The following is a 20288-nucleotide window of genomic DNA, read 5'->3' on the forward strand; positions in this document are numbered from 1 at the left end:
GCTCCCGACAGAGCAAAGGCTGCCAACCATGCCCTTGGCCAGGAGAACAACCAACTCTAGGCGTTACCCTGCTTCACTAGACTCACACAGCGGTGATGGTTGCCACAGTCTTGAGACTAGCTGGGTTCCGGATCATCTTGTCCAGGGTGTTGACAATCTCGGCAAAGCGGGGCCGGCTATTGCGGTCCTTCTGCCAACAGTCCAGCATGAGTTGGTGCAGGGCAGCTGGGCAGTCCATAGGAGGGGGCAGTCGGTAGTCCTGCTCAATGGCATTGATGACCTGTTGTGGCAAACAAGAATCACGTGACTAAGAAAGGTGTTACCAGCTAGATATTAGCAGAGATAGAGCCTCCTCCAGCCAGGTTGGCACAGTTGCCCTCACTGGTTACCACTCATCTCTTACTATGTGATTTGCTCTGATCTTGGTTTCCCTACCTAGGAAGTAGGGACCAGATCTTGTGCCTTTGTATCCCCTGTACCTGGTACAGGGCCTGTACCATTGAGTTTCTGTGAATGTTTGTTTAAGAACAAAAAGGTCGGTGGACTGGAGAGGTGGTTTATTGGTTAAGAGCATTTGCTGGTCTTCAGGAGACCCAGGTTTGGTTGCCAGTGCCCACACCAGAAAGCTCAGAACCATTTGTGACTCCACTTCCATGGGATCTCATGCCCTTTTCTAGTTTCTTCAGTTACTGCCGACCCATGGTGTGCATACAGATAGACAAACATACACAAATACAAATACAAAATTTAAATCGGTTTTAAGAATAGAAGGTGGGACCAGAGAGATGGTTCCAGTGGTAAAGAGTGTGGACAGTTTTTGCAGAGGAATGGGTTTGATTCCCAACACCCAAACTGTGCAGCTCACAATGGCCTATAGCTCCAGAACTCCAGCTCCAGAGAGATTCAATGTTTCTGGTCTCTGAGGGCACCAGCACTGCTGTGTGTGCACATGTGTGTGAACATATGGACACACACACACACACACACACACACACACAAAGAGAGAGAGAGAGAGAGGGGGGGGCATAGGAGCTAGGGATAGTGGTGCACAGTTGTAATTCTAGCAATTTAAAGTAGAAGGATTCTGAGTTCTGGGCTAGCCTGGGCTATGTAAGAAGACTTTATCTACAAAACAAAGAAAACAGAAGGTGTGGGGCTCAAATCTGCCTTCCTGAAAGCAGGTGGTAAACAGCAGTGACAGATGTGATGCGGAAACTTGGCGAACTGGTTATTTATAGATATGCTCCAGAAGCCTGAGATGGCCTCATTCTTTCATTCCTGAAGGAAAAGGAAGGGAGATGAATCAGCATTGCCGGTACCACTCCATGCCTGGACCCCGCAGATGCTCCCTGTGTAAGGCTGCCCTGAACCTCCTGAGGCAGCAGCGTTGGAAGGGTGGGAGGTCAAGGCAAACACACTCTTCAGTGCGGTGACAACAGTCCCCAAAGCAAGATGGGCTCACAAAGTGAGTGCAAACCTCTAATCCAGTGTGGGTGGTCTTCACTCCCTTTGGTAAAAAAAAAAAAAAATAAAAAAAAATAAAAAAAAAACTTTGCAAAACTTTTGGGACCTTTAGGCAGCTCATTTTTCAGATTTGCATGTGTTTTCACACTGTGCATCTTAATTCTTAACTCATGAAGGTCAATTTTGCCTCCTTTGCACTTTTTGTATTAGAAAAAAAAATCATAAACGACCCAAGTTCTAACTGTATGATTCTATGAGGGCACATTTACAATACCACAGAAAGTCAGGAATCAAACACCAGCCTGTACAGTGATACGGCTGTTGGAACGGAAATAAGCTCACACTACCATATCAGGCAAAAGGGTGGGAAGTCTGTACAGCATAGTCCTACTTTCATAAACAAACTAACTAACTAAAAGTCACAGCTAAACAGAGCCCGGCAGCTGCACGGCAAGCCTGGTCGGGTATCCTCGGTGGGGTGAATTGCAGTCACTTCAGGGCAGGAGGAACAGGGTGCTCTCTCTGTTTTCCATCTTGCTTGTTTGTATTTTATTGCCTATAATAATTGTACATTGATTTTATATTAAACAGGTGAAACACCTTAAACAAAAAAAGGAAATTATTTGGAGTTCGGTGATTTTCTGGTATTTTTATTTCCTTTGAAAAAAAAAACCTCAGATTAATTTCAACTGATTGTTCTTTTTTTTTCGACCTTGTAAACTGGTCAAAAAGCGAACATTGTCAATCAGCTTATATTTTTACGGTTTGTATGGACGGTACACGCAGTGCAAGATAATGTTACCTGAGGTTAGTAGAGGTAATCAGTGTATTATTTTTCCATTTAATATGAGGAAAAATGAGCATCCACCGCACATTGGTGTCCCTGCAATATAAAATGATGAGTGCCTGGGAACACTGTCGTGTGAAGACTGACTAATTTTTAGCTCCTCCAAGCTGTTTTCAGTCAAATTCCTTTCCATCCTCTTTGGAGGACATTATGACCCATTTTCTCTGTGAGAAAATGGAGAAATAGGCAGTGAAGCAATGTGCCTGAGACATAGGTGTGTAAAAGGCGGCAGCTAACACACACAGGACACCCGGCTTTAAGGTGTCTGTCATCTATCCCTGGGGCCACAGCACTCAGCTGGAGCCTTTGAGGTATCCATGGGCTGAAACATGGTGGAGCTAAGCTAAGAGATCCACGAGAGCCAGTGACTGGCATTGTTCCTATTAAGCTGTCTCGTTGACATGTGCCCTGTTTCTAAAGTCTTCCAAGAAACCGGACTAAGGGACATGATGTCTCCATTCACTGTAGAAATAGGTGGAATTGTCCACCAAACACGAACATTCAGAGTTGCTTTCTTTAGGTCACCTAAGGCCAAACTAGGTGAGGCCAGCAGGAGGGGCTAAAACTCAGGTCTCCAGTGCCATGGGGTTCTCTGCAAGGTAGCAGAAGGCATTTGTGTTCCTCTCAAGTCCTGGCACTACTGTATAAACCAATCTCCCCCACAAGCAAGTCAACTCCTCTCTGTGTCTCAGAGGCACAGCACTGCTTGAGGAGCACTGCTTGAGGAGCACTCCACTGTGCTGCACTGTGGACCCAAGTACCTCACACAGGGTATCAAGAGGATGGGATCCACAGATGTGCCGCATCTTCTGCCCATGAGCTTTAGACTGAAGTAATGTAGTCATTTTGATAATTGCCCTGGTGGTTTTTTGTTGGTTAGTTGGTTTTGTTTTTGTTTGTCATTTCCTCCACATGTTTGGCATGCTTACCTGCTTTTGAAGAGACTATCAAACCACCCAGTGTTCCTGTTCCTTAGGAAGGTCAGTCAGGAGCAGAACAGCTACATTGAGTACTACATAGGGATTGGAGGTGTTGGCCAGTGAATTCCAAGTGAAAATTCTACTTCTTAATATTTATGAGATCTAGGGATAGTCACTGGACAGGAAACTGCACAGTAGGATGCTTGAAAGGCGAGAAGACACAGTGCCGGGGTACAGGCTGAACTCTGCACGGATGACTGACAGAGAAGTCCTCATCATGTGGAGGGTGTTAATACCACCTCTTCTTCAGTAAACAATTTCTCAGCGAGTAGGGGGCCACTGGCGGCCATGTGGGAAGTCTAGGAGGTAGTGCTTGAAATCATCAAGCACATAGTAGGGACACATTGGGTCCATAACCCATTTGTCACCTTTTCCCATAGAGGATGACCATGGGAACTCTCTTCCCATATTCATGCTTACGAAGTGGGACTTCATCAGTTATTCCTTCTAGATGATTCTGATGCTGTTACCCAAGTTGATACCCAAGCACTGATGCTTCTAAACTCTTTATACTTTGTACGAGCTACATTTCTCATGGCTAAGAGTGGACAGAAGCAACTTAAGGCAGAGAGGAACTATTGTGGCTCACAGGTTAATGGAGTTAGGGTCCACCGTGGCAAGGAAGCCATGGCAGAAAGCAAGGTCAGCTGTTGCTTGGTACCTGCTCGAAACATAGTACCAACCAGGAAGCAGAGAGTTTGGGCCAGAAGGAAAGTGGCTTATGACCTTCAAGGCCTGTTTCCTAGCGAGCTATTTCCTTTATCTAGGCCTCAGCTCCTAAAGGTTCAATACTCTCCAAAAATAGAGCCACCGGCTGGAAACCAAGTGTGAAAACACATGAACCTCTGAGAGACATTTCACACCCAAACTGTAATACCCTTCTTATGATTTAGAGATGTCTGCAAAGGCCGTGTGTTCAAGGCTTGTTCAGTAGCCTGTGGTGCTAGAGGGCAACGGCAGAACGTTACTTCTGGAAGTGTCACCTAGCTAGAGAAAGCGTACATCACTGAAGACAGGCCCTCGAATGGGATAGTGACAGCCTGCCTTCTCGTCCCCTTTCTTTTGCTTCCTGACTCTGGTAGCTGATGACCAGCTTACTCTGCTACATAGCACACCACCCTAACATTCCATCTCACAAAGTCCTCAGAGCCATGAAGTCAACCAACTGTGAATGGCATGCCTAAAATACAAATAAAATAAACCTTTTCTTTTGTAAAGTCATTTCTCTCAGGTAATTTGTTACAGGAACGGAGAGCTGTCTAACACAACTCCCAGCTCCGAGGAGAAAGACGCCTTGGTCATCCACTGGTGTCTGGGGAGCATTCGCCTGCTGGGCCTCATCTTTGAGGTGATTTTCCTGGGGGGATTTTTATTATCTTTTTAAGGATTTAGAGCTTCTATAAATTTGTGAAGTGCATATAACTCATGGTTATTATTACAGTATCATTAGATCAAAGACATTGCTAGACCTCTATTAGGACTTGGGAATGATTCACTGCCACCCCACCTCACTTACAGACATGGAAAGTAGTGTGGAGAAACACTTAGCCTATATGTCTGACTGTGACAAATACAAGAGGCCATTTGGATTGTATGGGAAGACTTGGCCTAAGGCCAGGGCCCGGGATATCCTACCTAACAGGAATGGAGATCCATTGGGAGGACTTCTAAGTCCCTTCCTTGGCTCATAGCAGGGTGAGGTCTATGACTATTAAGAAAAGTGGAGTTCAAGGCCAGACAGGTCTACAGAGCAAGTTCCAGGACAGCTAGGGCTATACAGAGAAACCCTGTCTCAAAAGAGTGGATATTAGAGCAAGATCAGACAGCACTTCAAGGGGGAAGACAGAGGGAGGTGGGGTGGATGTGAGAAACAATTTAGTCTGAATTCACTATGTAGTCTGCATGCAGTCCAGCATGATTAAGCACCTTAGGGTCTAACCAAAATGTTGAGCTCAGAGAGGGACTCGCTGTATGCACATGAGCCCAGAGATTGTGGGTGTGTGGTTGGCTGGACCCAGGAGCCTGTAGGAAGTCCCGAGTGTTTTCTGGTGTTATATGAGGAGACTGTAGCCTCTCTGGAAAGTGGTCAAAGTCCTTCCCTCAAATTCTGGCTTGAGTCCTTGACTGTGCCCGAATTTCTATTTCCTGTTAGCGAGCTGGAGGCAGGCGAGACCTACTCGACCCTGAACTGGGAAGAGTGAAGTGGAGGAGCGGAGTGCAGCGAAGGAACCAGGGCAGAGTGGGTTAAGTTGAGCTCTGATGTTTCAGTGAAACTGCAGCTCCTCTCCACAGACAATGTCATTCTCATTATCTCTGTCAATCAGATCCAAGCAGCAGAAGTTCCAAGCTGCTCTCTCTGGCTGACAAACTCTCTGTACATGTTCAAAGACCTTCCTGGGCTCCAGAAGCCCAATTACCAGCACTCCGACTTGCCTCTGCAATTCTCTTCCTTCAAGCCTTTTCAATTGTCATCTGTAAAATCCTTCACCGCCACCACCTCCCTGCTTTCTGATGACTGTGACTGTAGCCCAGCCTCGGGGAGCCCCTCCTGACTCTCCCCCAGGCCAGGTCCCAGGGGCTTTCTGAAAGAGCATGATGTCACCTCCTGTTCCCATTAGGAGCAGAATTGCACTTGGGACAGGGCTTAGAGGTTTTATTTTGGAAAAATACAGCAAAATGAGAATTATTGACTATTTTGCAGATGTTCACATTCCCTCTGAGTCTCTACTCAAACATCAAATATCCAGGAAGCTTCCTCCCTCCTCCTAAAGGCTCCCCAAACCCTCGGTATATGCCACTGGACTGTAAACCCTTCAAGAGAAGGATCAGCAAGTGCATTGCTTTAGTCGCCATTAGCATGAGCTGACTGTGTGGAATGAATGATTGGGGAATTCGTGAAACCCAATGTCAGAAACCTCCATTTATTTTCAGCACAGGTGAATGCATTGTCTGAGAATATCTCAAGTGTCAAATCTCGCTTGTTGGTTTTGTAATCCACTCTATGTGAGCTGAATTGTTCTTTATCGGATTAAGGTCTCTGGGTGGGGACAAGATGGGTCTGCTTTGTCTGGCGAGCATTTTTCACTTAGACAGTATAGATGGAAGTCGTGTGCAGCCGATTTCATAAAAGCAGCCTAGTGACTGTCAGCTCCAGCACTTACTGATTGGACACACTACAGGAACAGAGGCGAGGCGTGGCTAATCACAGATAATAGAGGACCTAGACACCACACGGCTGGCATCAGGACCTGGTTAAGGACGTAGTCATTTCATCAGTTCTGAACTGAAGGACTCTGCACACACCAGCACCAAATACCGTTCCACAATCACCCTAGGTCTTTTTCTTATAATTTTGCTGGGAAACTACCACCTTTCTCTGTCTTTGAGAAAACCCACAAAGACTGGGGGCAGTTTTCACAAGCTGAGGAGTGCCTCAAAGGCCACCCAGGCATAGACGTGCTTACAGGGTGACTGTAGGAGCTGAATGAATTGGGTCTATACTGGGGACAGTCCCGTCCCGTCCAGTCTAGAACCTTGGAAAGAAAAGAACCGTCCCCATGAAGGTGGGAAAGAGAAACAGGAGACACACATGCAGGCTTTGCAAGTTGCAAGTGTCTGGGCACCAAGCAGAGAGTGGGCATTTGAAACACAGAGAAGGAATGATCTGGGAAGAAACAGCTCAGGTCAAAGGTGGTATTAAAATCCAGGCAAGACTTTTGATTGGATAAGGTACTTATCAAACCCAAGTACCTTCAAAACTTTCGTTGTTCTTTACTAGGAAGCAAATTTCCCATCTGAAAGAGCATCACCCAAACGTCTCTGCTTAGAGCATCTTTAGTGGCTTCTTCCTTCCATTCTAATCCTCTCTGTGGAGTGCAGCCTGGAGGGAGGTTGATGGCCTTCCCATAGACAGGGATCCTATGTCTACAGCCTGCCGGAAGTTGACCACCTTGGGACACTTTCTCAGGATCTTCTTTGCTGATATTAGCACAGGCCCAACAAGACTGGGCTCTCAGGGAAGAAGGGCTCCTTTTGCTGCCTCTCTTTAAACTGACGGTAAAAGTTGCAGAAACACGGAAACCTTGGCTCTCACAGCATGAGGTCTCCTTGGATGAGTGTTTACAACAGTTAGATGTGGCTGATACTTACATCTTGATTGGACATATCCCAGTAGGGTCTCTCTCCAAATGACATGACTTCCCACATGACAATCCCATAGCTCCAGACATCGCTGGCTGATGTAAACTTGCGGTAGGCGATGGCCTCTGGAGCTGTCCATCTCACAGGGATCTTTCCTCCCTAAAGAAGGAGAAACCAAAGTTGGTCCAAATAAGTGAAATGAAAAAAGGCACACATCCTACTCCACACCATACCCTGTATTGCTTCAGCCTGTGAATAGGGACAGCCAAGAAACTCCTTGACCGACCAGTAGACAAGAAACATTGAGGGAGGTCTACTTAGAGGAGCTTCAGGGGACAAACAAGGCCTATACTAGCCCCATGGGCACTCCACATATGAAGCAGATGGCAACAATGAGATTCCATCACCCCACCCTGATACCCTGCACTGATTCTACCATTAGCGCCGGGTAAGGTAGTGAAAGGAGAGAGTACAACCATTCTAAACTCACTAGAACCACATCAGATTGGCTACTCAGTGGTTTTCATTGTCCCATGTCAATGTAAATACTACAGACTTGGATCAAGAGGAAATATAATGAACCTAAAGGAGAGCTGGGACATAGTCTCTGGGGACCCTCTTACCAAAAAGTCACACCAACTCTACCTCTGCCCCTATTCGCATTGTGCTCCATTCCAGAGGGAAGGTTTCCCTAGCTCTACGTCCTGCTTACAGCCCTGGGTTGCACTGGGTGTGAAGGGGTCCTGCCCTGTTTGTAGCTGGCTACCCCAGTAGTTCTTCAGCAGAGGTCGGGATCTGGGAGATAGGAGATCCTGTTCTCAAAGGGCTGGTCTGTTGGTTTGTTTGTTTGTGTTACCTCTTTCTTGTAATGAGAACCACGCTGTATGTGTATAACTCAGTTTCTTATTTAGCCCTTAGCTGGCCTCTAGACCTGGTCAGCACTGCTAACCTAAGAGCTGAAACCTGTCTTTGCCAAACATCGCTTGGCCAGCAAATGCACAAACACCTGTTCGTTATGGACCCTATTCGAGGATGACCTGGGGTCTCAGAGAGGAGCTACTCAGAGAGGATACAAACTTTATCTTGGTGCACAGATAATGGGGAGGCAGGCCAGAAACTCAAAATGTATTTAATGCAATTGAAAAAGGAGGAGGGTAAGGATGGAGGTTAACTGTAGGGGTTCTGAAAACTGGGGTACCTGTTTGGATACCAGTACTGGCTTTTTCTGGCTATATAACCAGACCAAATACGCAACCTCTTTGGGCACCTGGTCACGAGCACCTGTAGAGTTTGGTCCTCATGTGTCATAAGCAGCTCCTCTTCCTATAGGTCTGATGCCACACTCACTGCCTGTGTGTTAACTGATATTTTCACTAGAGAGCGAGTATTGACCAGACAGACATGCCATGGAAGGGAAATCCAGATGGGCAGCAGGAAAGGACTCAGGCAATCTGGCTCAGCCAAGGCCAGAGATTCCTCAGAAGGAAGCAGAGGGTGGTGAGGGGACAGAAAGCAGGGCGAAGTATGGCTTGTTCTGCACACACACTAACTGACTTTGTGTTAATGTGAGCTACGTCAAGCTGTCACCCAAACACATCCTTTCCTGGGACAATGTGAACCTCTTTTTCTACTCATCGTCCCAAACGCCAGTATCTCACCCCACAGCACTGTTCTGTTCTTGGGCAGTGAATGGCTCCACAGTTCCTGAAACTAAGGGAATAAGGCAAGGGAAGCTACATCAAGGAGCAACAGAGCCCACTTCCTTTCCTCCCAGGACTCATGCTTCCGCTGTAGAAGGCCGCCTGTTACACTGAGCACTCTTACAATCCATTCGAATCTCTAAAATCTATGGTTAGATTTAGCAGAAATGCCTCAAAGATGTTTAAATGGTTAATCTACAGCCTTGGGGGATACTAAACAGTAGACAGCAAACTGCATTTTTGTCTGGTTTCCTCTTCCAGGGCTGGGAGGAATAAAGACTGCCTGGCCTGGACCTCCCCAAGCACATGGCCCATGCTCTGCAAGGAAGACAGTCCTGATTTCCCCTGGGGATTCTGGCAGGCTTTTGTGGTGGGAGATGTCCTCAGCTCAAATGCCAGAAACATAACAAATGTCTTGAGGACAAGTTTAGGCTGCCCTGCAAAGGATGTTCTGTCTTCCCGATCCCCAGAAGATGAATGCATTTACTGGCTTTAGCAATATGGTACCCATGACTTGAAAGAGAGGTAGAAAATCCATCTGATGAACCAATAACGACCAAACATAAAAACGTCAGCAGGTGGTAGCTCAGAGACCCTTGTTCTAGGTTGCCCATGAGGGACGGACTGTTGCAACATCATGAGATAGCCTGGGCTTCTCCAAAGAAAAAGTGGGCTTGCTTTTTCAAAATACTTGGGTTGGGCCAGGGCAATAGGTCGGGCAGTAAAGTGCTTCTCTTACAACCACAAGAACCCAAGTTTGATCCCCAGAACCAATATAAAGAAGGCCAGATGTGGTAGTGGGTGCTTATAAAACCAATACTGGAGACTAGCATGTGCCTGGGGCTCATGGCTGGCCAGTCTAGCCTACTTGGTGAGCCCAAGGCCAATAACAGACCCTGCCACAAAACAAACTGTAGTCAAAACATACTGTAGATAACACCTGAGTTAAGTGTGTAAGAGACAGTGGGAGGTGTGTGTGTGTTTGTGTGTGTGTGTGTGTGTGTGTGTGTGAGAGAGAGAGAGAGAGAGAGAGAGAGAGAGAGAGAGAGAGAGAAACTGAGAGAGAGTGCAAGACTGAGAGAAAGACTAGGTAGAGAGAGTCCATAAGTAAATGGGACTTGGGGCTTGCTTATCTTGTCCACGAGGGAGGGGCTTATCTTTTGTGTGTGTTTGTTGGGGAGGAGTGAGGGATAAAAGAGTAGTTCTGAATTTCAAAGAGATGGTTTGGGAGTCTGGAGATGTCCTCCTCTACCAGATCTGGAGCAGACCCCAGGGGCCTTCAGCGACAGCTGTTGAGTTGCTCCCTCTTGCATGTAAAGTGGCAGTGCCAGGCCCACTGGCGGGGAGCCTCGAGCCCTCCTGCCACCTTGCACTGTTGGGCTTCACTGAACATGGAGTTTGGCCTGTCACCACGACTCCCTCCTTCTCAGCAGGTGCCTGGGCCTTCTAGAAGAGCCACCCTGGACAAGGAAGTGGCAGCTTGTCATGGCTAGCACTTCTCCTTGGCTGAAAAACCAGGGATGCACTGACCTCTGAGGCAAAACAAAGGGAAACATGAAGTTAGGGAAGCACGTGGTGGGTGCCTGCCCTCCTGAAGATCTTACATTTCCCTTTTAGTTTTTTAAACACCGCACAGGCAACATTGATTTCTGATGCTCATCGGTAATTACAGTGATGGTTATGATTACTTAACTTGTCTTCAATTATGTGACAGGAAATCTATTAGGTTAGAGGATGCTGACCAGCCCCAGGAGGGGACCAAAGAGAAAGGAGGTGGACAACTGTGCAGCAGGCGGGGTGTGCATAAGTCAGGAAGGTCTTACTGCTAGAAGAGGAAATCTGGACCAGAAGCCAAGCCCAGTGCACCCATATGTCTGCAAAGTGTTGTGAGGGTCCCTCACTCTCCAATGTAGGCATTAAGAAAGGGGTACAGATGAACGGTAACTTCCTCTATTGGATGGTAGGTAACACAAGAGAATTCTTGCTGTACTGAAGAATGGATAGGTTCATTAGAAAGAAATCAGCATCCTGTGGACAGAGAAAGACTAAAGAGACACTTGACTCTGGACCAGGCTTTGCACAGTACCCTGACTCCTTTCCCCAGGGATGCTGAGGAGCGCAGGTCTATGCTCTGCAGACAATGATATAATAGTCCTGTTCGTCTTTGCTGTGACCAAATACCCGAGAGAAACAAGTTCCCAGAGGGATTGTTTATTCTGGCTCAGAGCTATAGAGCTGTTGATCTCTGATGGTGAGGAGAAGCCAGGAGAATAGTTCCTCCATGGCAGGCAGGAAACAGAACAGGTGACACACAGGAAGGTGCCAGGGTAAGGAACAACTTCCAGTGGCCAACTTCCTCCAATTAGGTCCGAAGGGACAGGTATTTATGCAGTACCCACTCTGTCCCCTGCAGGGTACTGAGGACATGGTAGTAATGAGACTCAACTTCTACCCCAAGAAGCAAAGCTTCTCCCTGTGGCCACCCAGTCAGTACAGTGTCTTGTCACAATGAGGATAAGTACAGTACCCACCCTTTGTCCTCCAATCCATCCTATTGGGGAGTTTCCTAGGCCACACTCTGGTCTTAGGACTCATCCTCCAATGAATTATCATCTTAGAGAAGTTTCTGGGTGACTGGCATGGTCAGGATATCTCTCTCCACCATATTCTGTGGAACACAGTCTCTTTTGGGGATTAGTGCAGGAATCCAGGCACTAATGAATATCGACCATGGTGGTCATAGGCTTGTTCACAGAGTACTGAAATTAGAGTGCAAACCGTTTTTAAGGTTTGGGAGTGATAGCTGTATGACAAGAATGTCACACGGTGAATCAGAATTTCATAAGCCCACAGCCCCAGACGGTTTATAGCATAGAAAGTACGTGGGAATTTTAAGGGGCCAGACATATAACCCAGGAAGCATGTTATTGTTATCATTAAACAAGGACCTACTAAGAGTTATGAGTTGGACCATGTCACATCACATGTCCATCTTCTAACCAGTCATTGTGACAGTAGGGTTTTGGGAGATATAACCAAGTTAAGAAGAGGTCACCTGCATTGGAACTGTCCCTAAATGTAAAGCTGGCTTCATTATAGGAAGGCCATGCTCATGTATGGCAGCACAAAGGGGTGGTCACCCTGTGAAGACGGAGGCAGAGATGCGGATGGCAGGCGGCGTCTAGGAATGAGAGCGAAGGAGATTCCTCTCTGCGGCCTTCAGATGGAGCATGGCCTTGACAAAATGGGAACCTTGGCCCTGCAGCCTGCACAATTGAGACACTGAATTCCTGTTATGTAAGGCCTACTTATTAAAATTCTCCTTTCTTGTGGCCACTGCAGAGAGCCGCTGCGTGAACTACACACAGCTGTTGTGAGCCACGGCTCCGATCTCGCGGGTGGCAAGCTCTGACAAGGTACTGCCATTAGAGAGTGGTGGGACTTGGGGATGAGGGTTCTGCTGATACTTCATACCAAAGCCTCTTAATTAATCTCGGGCCCCTGTAATATTTCCTCACAGATGTTTATCAGACCCAGCCACGGTCCATACCATGGAGGGCTCTTCGCTAGCATGCAGCAGAGTCCCTGAACCTAGTGGCAACTTCAGCCAAGAGGGCCATGCTAGACATACCCAGCACTGAAGGCAAAGCCAACACTCCTCTCCATGCACAGCTGGCCTTGCCCAATAGTTCTCAAGTTTGTCTGCCCACTGTAAACGCTCAGGGGAAGTCTTTATCGTCTTTATAAGCTGGGACAGTTAATTTCTGGGAATGATGTCCAGAGATCGGTAGGTTTAACAGGAATCTGAATAGGAATAGAATCACATGTAGTCATGAGACGCCTCTGAGACCGCAGAAGGGGGTGTCAGCCTTGGTTAGCAATGTCTGCAGTGGGTGTGGGAACAGGTGACTGTGCATGCATGGCATGCATTTGCTAATACTGCACTAACTCTCACAAGGTCTTAAGATGCTGAAAACGGGACAGAGGGCAAGCTTGCCTTGCATGTCGAGAGTCACTCTAGAGTGGGCAGATTGAACACACCCCTTGGGGCAGTGACCATCCTGACTGTAGATGACCAGCCTGGAGGAGGCAGTCACCCATGAAAACAGCTCTGTGCAGACAAGTTGGGGCACAGATGGGTCCTGTCTTCAGAGCACATCTATGTGGCACACCCCCCTTCTGTTCCTAAGTCACTGTCTGCTACTCTGGCCCAAAAGATCTGAAGAGAGCCTAAGGCTAAATAAGAAGTATAGTTCAGAATGACTCACTGGCTTCAAAGGGGCTGGCAAGCACACCAATCCATTTTCCTCAGCCTAACAAGTAAAGTGATTTTTTTCCCTAGATAAGACAAGAATCAGTCGAGGACAGGAAGTCTCTGCTTAAGGGCCTCTGTTCCCTCCCAGCTCCTAGCAGCCAGTGGAAACAGCGCCTCCTGGCTGTTGAATTGCAACTGAACCTAAGTAACAAAGAGGAGCTTCCCTAGGATGGCTGTAATTTGCCGGGCAAAGGTCTCTCCACCTTTGGAGGGAGTTCATCTGGCCCTGCTGCCGCCTTCATTCTAGAAGTCAGGCTCTTGTTAGAAACACTGTAGCTTATTTCCCTGCTATATAATGCAACATACGGAGAAGAAGGATTCAATGAACTGTGGGCTGGCTGCTGGGACAGGCCAGCTTCTGGGAGGGTGTTCTCATTTGTCTTGCAGCCAAAGAGAAGGCTGGAAGAAAAGACAGTCCAGAAAACGACACCCGGCCTTGGTGACTGCAGAAGAAATTGTTTCTAAACAGAATGTTTTTCAAAGCTTTTCTTGAAGCATTAGCTGCGCCTGCAAAATGAATGACACAATGTATTTCATACAAGTAATAAAATATGTGATTTGAATAACTACAAATGAAAAGATTTACAGTCGGCGGGCTCCTGGCTGCCTCTCCCCTGAGCTTTGTGCATGCCGAAACCCTTCTGCAAGATGCAGCAAAAGGTAATTGCAGCCCAAACATCATTTCCCAGCAGCTAGAGAAAGGCCTATTTGGACATAAATTAACTAAAAATATGCGAGTGATAGTGTGTATTTCATGTGTGAAGAACAGAAAGGCCACTTGGTGACGTTTCCGACTGGGGAAAAAAAAATCCCGGTTCCGAACGAAACAGAGGAAACAGAAGTCGTTTCCCTGCAGCCCAGTGACAGGAAAACAGCTGGCTTTTATCACCCACCCCCAAAACAGCCCCCGCTGCTCGAGCATCATCATCTCCCATCATTCAGCACTTCTTGAGCTTACAATTAAAAATAAAGAATGGAGAGATGAGGGGTAAACGGGTCCAAAGCTGCCACCATTCATTTGACAAGCACATAGGTAGTCGCCTTCCTGCTAGCCTGGATCAGTAGAACAGAAGGAAGCAACATGGCTTCTGCCCTGAAGAGGGCACTGTCCAGAGAAGCCAGTAGTGTGGGCTCAGGGGCGATGATGTAGGCAGATGCTCTTCAGCATGGGACACTAAAGCTGGGCCCGGTTGTCAGTGATTCTGAAGGACCATCTTGAGTCAACGGGACAAAAGGAATCTAGATTCTCTGCGTTTTGCATTCACAGAATGTTTACTGGTAACTCAGGGAGGGATCTAGACATCCATCAAGGATCTAGTAAGCAGGTCTGGATTCCCTTGCTATGGAAACCAAACACCATCTTTTAGTGGTCAGGGACCATGAGCCTCTAGGCCCTTTAGATGGCAGGCTAGTGGGAGGATCAGGGAGCAGGGAACAGGCAAAGTTGAAAAGAGGCTCCCTGTTCACCCGGATGTCATAGCCACTATCATGGCTGATTCTCAGATTCTGCAGGAACCGAGCTTCCTCCTGGAGCTCATCTAACCCATTTGCTCCCTGCTACCCTCCCCAGCTCCAGCCCCCTCGCAGTAGCCACAGCCCCGCATCATCTGCAGACAGACCATTTGCTGCACCTCCAAACCCCAACTTGTCCACAACTCCTTGGGAGCTCTTGCTACATCCTCCTACCTCCAGATCTGTATTTCCCCCCACAACACCTGTCACCCCCTCCCATTCTATTCCATTTCTACTTATGTGCGTGGAGGGCACTGGGTCTTTCTACTGTCTATCACTGAAGTGCCCCTCCAACAGCCCTGCACTTGGCAGGGCTTCTTTCTGACAGGGAGCAGAAGAGCTGAAGGCTTCTCGGCCTCTAGATTAGCGGTTCTCAACCTGTAGGGTTGTGCCCCCTGGGGGTCTCATATCAGATATTTACATTATAATTCTAAAATTGCAGTTATAAAGTAGCAACAAAATAATGTTATGGTTGGGGGGGGGTCACTACAACATGAAGAACTATATTAAAGGGTCGCAGCATTAGGAAGATTGAGAATCACTGCTCTCGATAAAACAAGGGATCTAAGATACAGACCGGCCTCTGCTCTACATCCTAGAGACTTCTGCCCAGCCTTGCAGAAAACTGTAGTTTGATCTGCTGGCCTTACCAAGGTTGCTATGGCCTCTAGTATTTTCCCTCCTATTCATGGAATACAAGCAACTGAGGTAGGCTGATAATAACTTACCTTGACAGAAAAAGTAGGTCTATTTTTATTCGCATTGCATTTTCTGACGCCTTACCAGCATCCACTAACCACGCCTCAGATCTCCTTTTTTATTTCTACCCCAAGAGCTGATAGGAAACAATCGTTCACCTTAGACAGCTTATTCTGGCCTCCTGAGCAGCAGCCCCTTCTTGGCATGGCTTCTCCCTCAAAAAAACCCAGCAGTTATAACCAAGTCACTTAACCGCTCCATCTTACTGTCTCCACCTGCCAATGGGGATAATAATGCTTAATTATCTCTGAGGGGTGCACGAGGAGCTGTTAGCTGGTGCTGGCAGAGGAGTGAGCAAGTGTGCTACTGAGGCTGCTCCACCTGCCTCCCAGCAGGACCCCTGCTCTGGAGTCTCCTATCTTCCTCTACAGGCAGTGAGCAATGGCTGGGGAGAATGGGGTGGAGTCATGCCCAAGGCCACCTAGGGAGGCCAGCTTCTTCCTGGATGTCTTCTACGCCAGTGCTGTGAACTGAATCAGATATTCTGAATCTTGATTTATAGACCCTGGCAATGGAGCTACCCAGGGTACATACCTGATGTAAGGTAGTGGGGGCACTGAACCCTCCCCTCCTATGCTGTGTTTGACTAATGGGAAGGAAGGGAAGATAAATGGAGATGTGTTCCTATGTGTGGAGGGAGAAAGAATAGTAGTTTTTGACTCAGGCTAAGGAAGAAATAGAATGGGTTCTGCATTACATTCTCAGACTGCAGAGCCCCAACTGTTTCCAAAGATCGCCCTCACTCACCCTCTCTCCCTACCCTCCCCCATAAAGAGTTAACACGCTCGATGGGCAGGTTTAGAATAAGTGAAGGGGATCAATGATGTCCTGGGTGAGGAAGGGGAATTAGAAACAGGCTTATCTCAACCATGGCAAAAGGATTTGGAAAATGAACTTCTAGCTAGATTTAAAAATCTGCAAATCTGTAGGATGGCCACCAGGTACAGATGTGACGCCCTGGGAGAGACATACTTCATCTGCATACTATATAATGAATAACCTAAATCCCATCATGAGAAGCTATAGGGCAAACCTAAACCAAGGAGATTCCATTAAAAATATACAAATGAGGACCAAGAAGTTGGCTCAGAGGGTAAAGGCAGTCACTGCCAAACCCAAGGAGTCAGTTCAATCCTGGGATTGAACAGATTCCCTAAAATTGTCCTCTGACCGCCACACATATACCAGGACATTCTTGCACAGACACATACACACAGTAATAAATAAATGAAGTACATGAAAGATATTCTTTAAAATAGTATTTAAAACATCAGTAACATTAAAAAACAACATCGTGAAAGCATTCTTGATTGGAGGAGAAGTCAATATGCAGAAAGGACATATCTGATCCCAGTACTGGGAGGAAAAGAAATGCCTAGGAAGACGACATTGGTGTGGTAAGTTAAATGGAAATATGGAGAGCAGATTAGATAAGAATATTCTATCTGTGTTAAATTATTAAGTAGGAAGAATGCCAGAGGAATATTTGAATATACCTTTAGTATGGAAATAATACACAGGGAAATGTCCAAGAGTAAAGAGTTATAATATATGTAATACACTGTCTAAGAGTTCAGAAAAGGGTTGGGATATAGATCAAGGAACAGCATTTGCCTAGGATGTGTTGAATGTCAGAGACCCTGGGTTCCATCCCCAGTACTGAACAAAAGAGTGTGCGTGTGCGTGGGGGTGGGGGGAAAGTATTTCACAAAACTAGAATGGGAATGAAAATAATGAAGAAAGGGACCAACGACACAGGCCTGCAATCCTTAGTTCTTCAGGAGGATGAAGCAGGAATATCCCAAGTTCAAGATTAGCCTGGGGAACTTAGTGACCCAGTTTAAAACAAGCAAGCAAATAAAATACCCGATAGAGGAGTGTGCCTGGGATATAGCTCAGTGAAGAGTACCTAGTTGGCATCACGTATTGTGTGAGGTCTGAGGTTCTCAGCAACACACACACACACACACACACACACACACACACGCATGCATGCACACACACACGACAAAGAGAAATGGACTAAAACTTATATAGGTGTTTGCATTTTTCTTGTAAATATTCCTTACATTTGAATCCTTAAATTTTAAATGTGCAAAAAGTTTTAAAATAAGTTTTACTTATTTTTTGATAATTTCATACATCTATATATCCTATTCCTCTCTAACTCCCTCTAAAACCCTTTTTCCTAATGTGTATCTCTCTTGTTTATTTTTTTTAATAAACCAATAGGTTTAGTTAGTGTTACTTGCCTGTATATGGGTTTGAAGCTATTTACTGGATCACAGAAACTCACTGGTGCCTATACCCATGAAGAAAAATGACTCCTCAGCTCTCAGCACCATTATCTGCCAAGAGCTCTTCAGAGGAGGGTGGGATCTCATGCACCCCTCTCCCACCCATGCTGGAATGTTGATGGGCTTGACCTTATGCAGATAGCCACCAGTGCCATGAGTTCATGAGTGTGAGAGCCATGTCACGTCGAGAAGACAGCATTTCACTAGACTTCTTATTTTCTGGTAAATGTGCAAAAATGATTAGACCAGCAAGTTTGCTTGCATTATTTCACAGAATGGTTGACATGGGTGTGTATAGAAGCATCTGTGTAGCAGGAGTTCTTTGGAGCCACCAACCAGCTTCCAAATCATAATAAGGAAACATATTATTAATTATGAATGTTCAGTCTTAGGTTAGGCTTGTTTCTTGGTAGCTTTTTTTTTTTAACTTAAATTAACCTGTTCATCTACATTTTGCCTCAGGGCTTTTTACCCTTCTTTCATTCTGTACCTTCTACTTTTCCTGCTTCTTCTGAGTCAGGCTGGCCGGCAGCTGCCTGCCTGACTGGCCCTGAACATCTCCCTTTCTGTCTCCCATTTTCTCCTTCTCTCTCAAGCCTACATTCCTCCTCCTACTTAATTCTCCCTGCCTTCCAGCCCCGCATAACCCCCTACTTCCTAGCTATTGGCCATACAGTTTTTTTTATTAGATCAATCAGGTGCCTTAGACAGGCAAAGCACCACATCTCTACATTGTTAAACAAATGCAGCAATCTATATAAGCATTTCTCTGAAGCATTATTTGAAATCATGTATCAGAAGCTCTCTAGATGATCACCCCAAAAGAACTGACGAAAAAACTCATCCAGGTCTTCTGTGCAAAATTTACCACTGAAAGCCTGAAAACCAAACTGCAGAGACAGCAAAAGGCATAAAGCAAGTGACCAAGAGTCATATTCATAATACATGGGTAAATGACAAAGATTGCTCACAACCAGCAAGGGTAGGATGATTTAAATTTTAAGAGATTGTATACACACACACACACACACACACACAACACATACCATCCTCTCTCTACACACACAAGCACACACACTATAGTCAGGAAGGAGCCATATCAAAAGCACTGAATGCTAACCACTTTCGAGAGTTGTGGAGAGGAATGCAGGATTTGGTCTATTTTTTAAAACCTTAAATGCATGTTTAATTAAAACTGTAATGGTTTTAAAACATAGCATCCTGAAGACTTCTTCTGATTCCTTTCTTTACAAAGACTTGTCTTCCTAGTTGAACAACTAAGCCTCTTTTGCTGCAACTTGTGGGATTACTTTCTTCCTAGATGTGGGACAGGGAGTATATGGGTTTCATTAATCAAAAGTCTGATGAAAGAGTCTGGTTATAATGGCCATCAGAGTTGGATAACAGAAACCAGGGTGTTTCTTCCATTGTGAAATACCCAGAAGCCTTTGGGGCAGACACATTGCACCTAGGGTTCATGGGCTTCTGTTTCATTCTACACTAGCTATTCTACTTAGCTTCTCAAATCTCCAGTGACATTTACCACACTTTAATTCCTCAGTCAATTCCACAGACAGTTACTGAGCAGTACACAAAAATTCAAGAGTACTGTGTTAGAAGAGGAAGTCAAGTCAGCTTCCGGGAGAAAAGAGTACAGTAGCTGATCAGGAACCCTAGGAGATGGGTGATGGCTTTCTTGAAACATCTCCTCCAGAGGAGGATGTGACTATGAGGACTCATTCACTGTATTTCAGGGACTCAGCACCCAGAAGACAATTCTTAATGGCTTTGTTCACCCTGAAGTTTCTTTGTATCTTATCAGAACATTCCAGAGTCATTCCAGATCCACATTTCACCTTTATGGGTCTTCAAGGGCTATATTATTCTGGTTGTTGCAAAGGATGAGTGACACAAGGAAAGAAGGGGGACAGGGTACCCCAACTTTGGACAGAGTAGCTTGAAAGCAGAGAAACAGGAAGAGAGGACCCAACAGTATGTAAGGTGATGTAGGTGGGTCTTCTGTATCTCTGTTGCTTTCATTGGTTAATTAATAAATAAACTGCTTGTCCTGATAGGTCAGAACATAGGTGGGTGGAGTAGACAGAACAAAATGCTGGGAAGAAGGCAATGAGGCAGATGCCATGGAACCAGCCGCCAGGTCAGACATGCTGAATATTTCCCAGTAAGCCACCACCTCATGGTGCTAAACAGATTTTTAGAAATGGGTTAATCAAGATGTGAGAGTTAGCCAATAAGAGGCTACAGATAATGGGC

At 46.1% G+C, this 20288-nt stretch overlaps 1 protein-coding gene across 1 annotated transcript in view; it reads right to left on the bottom strand.

Moving 5' to 3' along the window:
- Ephb1 (EPH receptor B1) overlaps positions 1 to 20288 on the bottom strand; it is a 439224-nt gene that overhangs the window by 7118 nt on the left and 411818 nt on the right. The window contains exons 13-14 of the mRNA XM_085689627.2: positions 7441 to 7590; positions 87 to 280 (exon numbers count right to left, since the gene is read on the bottom strand). Of these exons, the coding sequence (XP_085545753.1) occupies positions 87 to 280; positions 7441 to 7590 (344 nt within the window). The remainder of the gene's footprint in view (positions 1 to 86; positions 281 to 7440; positions 7591 to 20288) is intronic.

This window comes from Myodes glareolus, chromosome 4 (genome assembly GCF_982192425.1).
Source record: "Myodes glareolus chromosome 4, mMyoGla1.1, whole genome shotgun sequence".
NCBI classification, from domain to species: domain Eukaryota; kingdom Metazoa; phylum Chordata; class Mammalia; order Rodentia; family Cricetidae; genus Myodes; species Myodes glareolus.